This window comes from Odontomachus brunneus, unplaced genomic scaffold (genome assembly GCF_010583005.1).
Source record: "Odontomachus brunneus isolate Ranch 3 - 2012 unplaced genomic scaffold, Obru_v1 Obru_scaffold_217, whole genome shotgun sequence".
Lineage (NCBI taxonomy): Eukaryota > Metazoa > Arthropoda > Insecta > Hymenoptera > Formicidae > Odontomachus > Odontomachus brunneus.
Window position 1 is genome coordinate 108,241 of NW_022639667.1, and position 9,636 is coordinate 117,876.

The following is a 9,636-nucleotide window of genomic DNA, read 5'->3' on the forward strand; positions in this document are numbered from 1 at the left end:
AAGTAATCCAACGCAACGTACAGTACTTACCTACTCGCACAACGCGGTGCCTATACCGCGAAGTTATCAGTCATGTTTTGCCAAGAATTGAATCGAGGAACCATACTATTATTATATATCGATGGATTTGGCATGAAATGCTTTTTAATTTTTGTCTTTACAAAAACTTAAAAATTTGCAAAGGTGACGAAGGGGAGAGGGAGGGGGGGTGAAATATTGCATTTTAAAAAATTTGAATAGACCGATGGAAAGGGCATAAGATACTGTAAAACTTTTGTCTGAAATATTTTTTCATATACCTCATATTTTAGGAAATATTAAATAAAAATGAAAAAGTCCGTTTTTTTCAAGGGGTGGTTTCAACCCCTAAACCTCGAGATAAGCACATAAAAAAAAAATACGTGTCTAATGTTTTTTGATGCTCTACAACATATCCAATGCTCATCAAATTCGGTGAGGGACGCCCCAGACCGTTTCCTTGTAAGTGCATTTGGAGTGACTAAAGATGTGACGGGACCACTGGCATGATGATAATCATTACACCTTTGGAATTTTGTGTGAGGTCTACAAAGTTATTATTAGACATTATTGCGCGTTCTGTTTGCGGCATTTTACTTTTTTCATATTGTTTGAGGATTCAACCGAGCGTCAGGACCAACAATTTTTTTTTTTTTTTACTTCATTATTATCACTGAAGAGGATCTACAAAAGAGACCGAAACGCGATTTTGTATAATCTTAATAAAGGTAAGTTTTTTCTCACTGAGGACATACACTAATTTTTTATTAGTTTAACTGCGTTAATTCACCTGCGCCGAACTTCAATAGGCTCTTTTTTTATTATTCAATTGTTTCAAGGAGTTCTATTTCTATTTTATCTGTTAAATACGATTTTGTTACATAGATTTTTCTTATATAATCCTATCAAGTATTTTAAATAAAGTAAATTTTTTGAGCATTTTTTTATGCGTAAACATGCGTGTTTCTGATTTTAATTAAACACTCTTTAACGAGTGGCATGCAAATATCGTGTTACAAGGCGGATAGCTTTTGTTACAACACGTTGCAGAATTAAAATGTTAAAGCTGTACAAAAATCCGAGTAAAATTAATTTTTATCTCGGGAAAGAAATTATTTATTTTATTTTTTGAAATGAGAAGTTTCACATGTTTGCCAGACGAGCTTATTATCGAACACCCTGTACTCGTGCATTTATCGTATCACGATCCCATACGACGTATCTATTACGATCTCGTGGCATGACATGAGTGCAGTGAAACGAAGATAGGAACTGTATATAAGCAACGTGGGGATACAGACAGCGGCGCGTGAGACAATATATACCTGACGAGGCCTGGTGTTGCCGAACGAACACCTGCTCTACACCGGGTCCGAGCGGGGACCTTTGTCCAAGGGCCGATATAAAACTCGTACACCGTTTCAGGCGCAGCCAGTAGACTTTCGAGAGACAGTCGAGCACGACAATCACGTGCGTGACTTCGATCGAGTGACATCGATTGTCGCTGTTAAAATCGAATTGCCGTAAATCACGGTGAATTACAGTAAAATCCGCGTTATCGTCAAGTCGTGTCGAATAGTCGTGATAAATAATAATTTCGTCGGAGATATATAATAATTACGTTGAAATACCGAAACGATCTTATTAAAGAAATTCGAATGATTGAAAATTTACATGAAAATCTTCGCAAGAGTTTAAAAATGCGAAGATTCAACGGTTGGAAGATTTTCAATTGAAAAAGATACACACAAATAACAAAAATATAATAGAACTGTAAATTTTTGAGATTTTGATATATAAAATTCGGAAATTTCTAAATATTACGAGATATACAAATTCGAAGATCCAGAAGCTAATGTTCTAAAAATCTTACACGAAGACTATAAAATCAGAGCAGAGATGACGAAAGTACTATGTTTATTGTCGACGATTATCGTAGTGAGCACGCTGATTGCTGTCATACGCGCGGACGAGAATCTCCGAGACACAATCAAATTGCTACAGGAACAAGTTGGTGCGTTACTGGACCATCGACAAGAGGATTATAATGCTTTAGAAGAGAGTCTAAAGCGGGCGATGGAGAAAAACACCGAACTGATTGTCCTCAGAAACGAAGTGAAACAATTGAAGTAAGGATTTAATTTACTATATCGAATTTACAATCGATATCGTAATAAGATAAAGTATTAGAAGTCATTGAGTTGCATAATCAAAATATACATTGACGTATGTGCAAGAGAAAACCTTGGAAATTACTTAGATCCATATTCTGAATTCTCTTTTATCTATAAAAGTGTTTCTAAAAGAGGCTTAGGAGCCACTTGATTGGCTGAGAAGCTACATTTAAGGTACTTTTATCGATAAAAGAGGATTCAGAATATGGACCTTAAAGTCTAAGGATTCTGTTAGATTAGCCTTTCCGGACTTTGTGGAAACAATTTTATATGTTTTACAACTATTATATATATTATTTAAAAATATTAAGACTCTTTCTTTTTCAATATCAGCAAACTCATAATCAATAAAATATTAATAATAAAACAACTCTGATACATTCGATAATAAGAAATATTTTTTTACTTCTTTATTCTTTCTTCCTAAGTATTACTTCTTTCTTCCTAATTTTTTTATGCAAGAAATAATATTGCCATATTAATAGGATATCATTGAAACATACATATTATAATCAATGTGTATCTATAGGAAGGAAGTGAATGCTCTTCGCGGCGGAAGCGGCAACGAGGCGAAGAACGAGCGATTACGAGTACGATGGCTCGGCAGCGCCGTGACGGAGCTGCAAAGTGAAGTCGCCGAGGTGCTTAGGACACGGAATGCCAGTGAAGAGCTAGCCGAACGATCGAGGATGAGAAGTGAGTTGGCTTTACTGAAAGGAGACGTCGCCGAGGTCGGTAGGAGCATACGTGATCTCGGTGGCAGGATCACAAAGATCGAAGTTACGCTCGGCACCCTTAGACTTGATATCGCCGCAACGAAGGAACGCGCCAGTTTTCTCTCTCGTTCTTGCGCGGACATTAGCAGTCAGGTAAGTCATCCTCTACCACAAATGTTATAAGATCAATGTGAGATAAAATACGAGATGATAAGCAGGTAATCAATTTGCGACGTAGCCACGTGTGAAGTAAGAAGAAGATTTCTGGAATGTGTTTTATTTTTAGACAACTGATTAATTTTAGAGTTTCAAATTTTCACATGAGAAGTTTAAAAAATTGTTATCTAATTGCAAAATTTAAAAATTTACCTTTTTTATATTTTTAATAATTTAATTCCTTTATAATTCCCTACTTAATTTATTAATTCTAATTTAAAACTTACTTAATTATCTTCAACTTACGTGATTGTTAATTTAAAAATTTAATTAAATTTAAAAATTTTTAATTTAAAAATGGAACTTTAATAAATCGCACTAAAAGTTAACTATCAATTGTAATATTTGATTAATTATCATATAAAAGCGTTTTAGAGAAGTTTATATTGGATAAATAACTCTTTTTTTCTTTGTGTACTATAAACTATATAATATATACTACATAATAAGGTATACATCATACATACGCACATACGTTACATATATACCTGTGTATGCATATGTACACTTCAGTATCGTCTTAGTATTACCACCATCAGTTTTGTGGTAATTCCTAGATGCGCGCGTGCCGCTCAATGTCTCACGACCGATTTTTTCGGTTACAATGGCTTGATTTCGTGGTGGCAAGCACAAATGTATATTATACACACACACACACACGTATATACACGCGCGCGCATACACACATTTACAACACACATTTATGTGTGAATATATATATATGTATATATACATACATATATATATATATATATATATATATATATGTATATATGTATATATATGTGTGTGTGCGCGTGTGTTCTTGTGCGCGCGCGCCGAAGAGCCCGGCATGCGGCTTGCACGCGGACAACGGGCGTCCATGTAGATAATGGCTGCCGCTACCATTTAATATTTACGGCAGGAAGAAGAAAGAAGGAGGATGCGTAGCTTCTCCGTACACCTGCGCCTGACAGGGCAGCCAGCTGCTTGGTTCTTATTTCTCGTTTTGCCGCTTGGCAGCTGCTTTTCAACCTCCTCCTCCTCCTTTCCTCTCACCCTCCCTGCTCCGCCCGCGCAATGGACACTCTTTTCAGCCGCACGCATGTGCCCCTCAGACCCGGCATCATCATATCCTTCTTTCTCTTAAATGCTTCCCGCCCTTTGCGCTTCTGCCTTCGACTTTCAATCGTCATACGAGGATATATATACACACATATATATATACATATATTTATTTATTTATTTATATTTAAATATATATGTATGTATGTATGTATGTATGTATGTATGTATGTATGTATGTATGTATGTATGTATGTATGTATGTATGTACACACACACACACACACACACACACACACACACAGCATGCACACATGCATATACATGCGCGCGCGCGCGCGCGCGCGCGTGTGTGTGTGTGTGTGTGTGTGTGTACATATATATATAGGGTGTTTCCGAGTCTCCTCCGTATTTTTGGTAAGAACGTAGAACAGATTAAGGTGAGATGAGGAATATAAAAATTATATACCGTTTTACGGTATTCGCAATAATAGTCAAGATATTAATTAAAAAAGATTGATGAATGATCACGCACGATACAGTAGATAAGTGTAGTGACGATGTGTGCTATTGTGTGCTTGTACATTAGATCAAATTAAACAAAAAAGTCCTCTATTATTTTACAAATAACCACATAGATTTTTAGTTATTAATGAAAGAAAATTGTTACATGACTGTGTGCGATAATGTACAAATCTTTTTTAATTAATATCTAAAAATCTATGTGGTCATGTGTAAAATGGTAGAAGACTTTTTTGTTCAGTTTGACTTAATGTATAAGTATACAACAGACAATTATACTACCACTACAGCTGATCTACCATATCGTGCGTGATTATTCACTAATCTTCTTTAATATCTTGAGATTTATTGCGAATATCGCAAAAAATCGGTATAGAACTTTTATGTTTAGCTCAATCTATTCTACGTTTCCACAAAAATTGAAGAAGAGTCTGGGACACCCTGTATATATACAGGGTGTCCCGAAATTACCGCATGATATTTTAATAGCAGATTCTTTAGAACATTTCAAAATGAAAACTTTAATGCAAAAATGTTGAGGCTATAATAGTTTTTAAATGGGAAGCGATTAAATTTAATCAATGACAGGGTTGAGATTTTGCGTGCTTAGGCGCGATAAAATGACAAGTGATAAAGGTGCTCTTATGAATGCCGCTCTTTTCACGATATTATGATCATCGTATAAATCTATAATAATATTGTCATAATATGTTTTGCCGTTTTTCTACACATTAACATATTTTAATATAAATTAATATATTTTTTATACGAATAATGGATACAAGAACATCTCAAATATGGTTCAAGTAAAAATGACATGTTTCAACTTAATCTGTCAAAGTGTCGATCAATTATTACCATGAAGATATCCACTACCTTATACGGCGACATAGGAGCATTTTTATCACTTGTTATTTCATCGTGCCTGAACGCGCAAAATCTCAGCCCTGTTATTAGTGAAATATAATCGCTTCCCGTTTGAAAACTATTATAGTCTGGACATTTTTGTATTAAAATTTTCGTTTTAAAATATTCTAAAAAATATGCCATTAAAATATTATGCGGTAGTTTATATATATGTTTATATATATATATATATATATATATATATATATGTGTGTGTGTGTGTGTGTGTGTGTGTGTGTGTGTGTGGATGCGTGCGTGTATGTAAAACATGACGCACGGCAGATGCAATAAATTATTAAAAAGTCATAAAAAAATTTTACAAAAAAATCCATTGTATTTTGCTAATGTATTGATGCATATAAGTGCATTAATATCATTAATCAATTTTTGTCATTGTTCAATGTAAAAATATTGAGGTTTTTGAAAAGTAAATTTTATGCTATATATTTGTATGTTTTGCTAAAATATATTGAACATTTGTTATAATTTTTGACAAATTAATTTTTTAATTTTACCTTAATATTTATTATCTTATTGTTTAAATAAAATTTTATCTTTAAATTTCATCATTTAAGTACGTTTTTTTTTCGAAAATTATTCGGTTTTCTAAAATTAAACAAGAATATCTTTTTTAAAGAAAATGTTCTGAAGAATCTAAAAAAAATAACTTAACATTGAAATATCCGCTTACTCATCCCAAAGTTTGAGAGTTAAGAGTTTATGGGCCTTCTACAATAAGCTATTAGTCATAAGTCGTAGGCAAGTTGACCAACCATAGTCGATTATTTTTGAAAATAGTCAACTGTGATTGCCTATGGCTTATGATTAATTATAAGAAGGCCCATAGAGTTGGTTTACCTCCCAGTTCCCTGATGTAATATAAGAAAATGTATCATATCATTCTTAAATTCAACAACCTTGACTTAGTATAAGAATAATACAAAAATTATTAAAATCTGATAAACAATATAAAAATTATTTTTAAAAAATGTTTTTTTATAAATTTTAACTTCGGAGACAAATATTTCAGCAAGGGTCTATAGGAAAAAAAGTTACATAAATTTATTTTTATTTGATCTACACGCATTTAAGAAATTGTTTACCTTACTGTCCACACTGAAATATCCTGTGTAAAAAGAAATTCCTAGGAATAAAGAATAAATAAGTCATTGTGTATGTAGAGGGCGATATGCTGACAGCAAAGTTGATAAGAATAAGTGAGAAAATTTGTTTCTAAGAACTCTTTTGTATAGAGTTAGTTTGCGACGATAAAGTATTATATTTCCCGGAGTATCTCGAAAAAAGGAAAATATTTACAATATTGATGAAACATTCTAAATAACTGTTAGTCTGCTGGTTTACGTATAAAGAAAAAGAGAAAAAGAAGGAATATAAGGAATGTGTTAATTTGCCGATTTATTTATAAAGAAAGCAAATGAAAAGAAAAAAAATAAAGAATGTGTATGTGAGAAAGAGAGAGAGGAGGGAAAAAAAAAGAAAAAGAAAGAAGGAATGAAAGAAAAAGAGAGAAAGAGAGAGGAAGTAGGATATAATATGAAATTATATGATATAATATCAGATATTATTAATTTCAAATTCTTCTCCTTTCCGCATACGATGAGAGTTCTTTAATTGTGCATTTATGAACGCGTTTATTACTTCAATTTTGATTCCGCATGCAAGTCTTGATTGATGATGCTTACCGTTGTCTGATATATGTTAACCATAGCAGCCACATGACTCGATAACTTTATTCACCATGTATTCAAAACGTATATGTTATACACGCGCAGACATATATAATCGTGGTCGAAAGGGTTGTCTGGTTTTTTTTTTGTAAGTTTATGAACCTATTCGTCTTATCCAATGAAAATGTCCTCTTATTGGAAAATAGATTCTTCCACTGGACAAGACGAACTGGTTCCTAAACTTGCAAAAAAAGCCATACAATCTTTAAAACTACGAGTGTATATAATAGTATCAAAAAATTATACTCATATTTTTATAATTTTTTATAAAAAAAATTCTTCAAAGTTAACTTTTGGTTAAAATTATAATTAAATTATTTCTCTATATATACACTTCAATTGCGAAAATATTTTTCAATGTAAATTATTGATTTTAAGAAATTTAATAAATGTATGATTTTATAGAAGTCGTTTTTTCCCTATAACTTTCAATTTATCTATCTTTACAGTGACGTCACAAACAAAGTTATAATAATATCAAGAATAAGGTTTCCCCTTTCTCTTTTTGATTCGTCCCTTTCGCTCTCCTTTAAGAAAAAAGCAAAAAATTTCAAAAAATAAACTATATATATAAAACACATTTTAGAAGACAACCGGTATACAATCTATGATTGTTTTATTTGTTACAGTTAAGCACGATACAAATCGAGTTGAAGTCCTTGAAGTGTGAATCCAAGCTTCTCGGTCAGCAGCAGAATCAGAAACAAAATCATCATGACAAGGCTGACATCTTCCATAATGATGTGAGCGCTACACACGATTTCACGTCACAAATCCGCAGACGAAATTATATACGTGCCTTAGCTCATCGTGCTCACTTCGAGGAACGTCTACGGAATGTCGAGCGAAAGATTTCTCTTGTGGCGCGAAAGCGGACGATGGTAGAGAAGCGAGTGGTGTACGAGGATCGCGAGCACTTGGATAAACGGGTGAAGAGTCTCGAACTAGTGCAGGAAGAGCTTGCAAAGAGGATGTCCAATGCCAGTCGGGATCTGATGTTGATGAATGAACTGGAGATATCGGTAGTGCGATTGTACGATTCGGTACGCGTGCTTGAGGAAGACGTCAACACCAATCGTTCTGAAGTAAAGCGAGAGCTGGCACGGCTAGAGATCAATGCAGCGCGTAAAGCTGCCGAATTGTCATTGACCAGAGAAGAGCTGAGCAACCTACGGCGCACCGTTCAGGCGTTGAGTGTGAGTGCATCGCAGTTGCAGGAGAGAAGCGACGTGCAGCGGAAGAGCTTAGACGTGTTGAACGAGACTCTTGGTCGTTTAGACGTCTCCCGGAACTTGGTTCGAGCAGTTAATGTCACACGTGAATTGGAACAAGTAGAGGATCAGTATCGACTCATGGTGGATTCGTTACCTGGCAACTGCGAGGAACGTGACGGTCTCACTCTATTGGCTCCTGGTCCTGGAATACCGTTGCTTGCCTCTTGTCGTGCCGGGTGGATTATCATATCGCGTAGGATTGATGGTGTCGTGGATTTTGATCGCACATGGGCTGAATATTCAACCGGCTTCGGCTCACCGATCAGCGAGTTTTGGATTGGCAATGAGGCATTACACCGGCTCACTCGTGATAATTGCAGTCGACTGCGTGTCGATCTGACGGATACATACGGTGTGCACTGGCGTGCTGAATATGAACATTTTAGCGTTGACTCTGAGGAAACTGGTTATCGACTTCACGTATCTGATTACTCTGGTAACGCCACGAACGCGCTATCCTACCAAGACGGTATGGCATTCAGTGCTAAAGACCGCGACATGGATATCAGCACGACTGACTGTGCAGCCAACTACCGAGGGGGATGGTGGTTCAGTCATTGTCAGCACGCCAACCTTAACGGCAGATACTCGTTGGGCCTCACATGGTTTCAGTCCACCAGTAACGAGTGGATGGCGGTTGCGTCTGCTGAGATGTCAGTACAGCGGAAGCAAAACTGTTGATGGTCCTGAAAATAGAATGAATCAGTAAACCTGTTTACATAGAAAACAATAAACAATCAAGTGAAATCATAACTTAAATATTGCCATAAAGAAATCTAAGATACAGTTTATGCAATACGTGTTAGCACGTAATTACTCGATGAGAACGCTGATTGTAATACCAAAGAGTTATGTATAATTTAAGAATTCATGTAAATACAGTGTAAAGTTGTGCACAACAAACTGAACGTTATAAACGTGTCACAAATGTACAACTTTGTTGTATTTGTATAGTAATAGTAGAAAACAAATAAAATTTATAAATTTTGTGCTCTCCAATAAATCGTAAAGTAAAGAA

At 34.8% G+C, this 9,636-nt stretch overlaps 1 protein-coding gene across 1 annotated transcript; it reads left to right on the forward strand.

Moving 5' to 3' along the window:
- The first annotated feature begins 501 nt into the window (after positions 1–501).
- Positions 502–9,636, forward strand: LOC116852344 (protein scabrous-like). Its single transcript, XM_032832613.1, has 3 exons — positions 502–2,147; positions 2,722–3,061; positions 7,974–9,636. The coding sequence occupies exons 1-3, from the start codon at positions 1,918–1,920 to the stop codon at positions 9,297–9,299; spliced, it is 1,896 nt and encodes a 631-aa protein (XP_032688504.1). The 5' UTR covers positions 502–1,917; the 3' UTR covers positions 9,300–9,636.

Bases quoted from the DNA above. Each gene is read 5' to 3' on its own strand.
- LOC116852344 (XM_032832613.1), top strand. From the start codon at position 1,918: ATGACGAAAGTACTATGTTTATTGTCGACGATTATCGTAGTGAGCACG. The intron at 2,148-2,721 runs GTAAGGATTTAA...GTGTATCTATAG, and splicing joins AACGAAGTGAAACAATTGAA to GAAGGAAGTGAATGCTCTTC. The intron at 3,062-7,973 runs GTAAGTCATCCT...TATTTGTTACAG, and splicing joins GCGCGGACATTAGCAGTCAG to TTAAGCACGATACAAATCGA.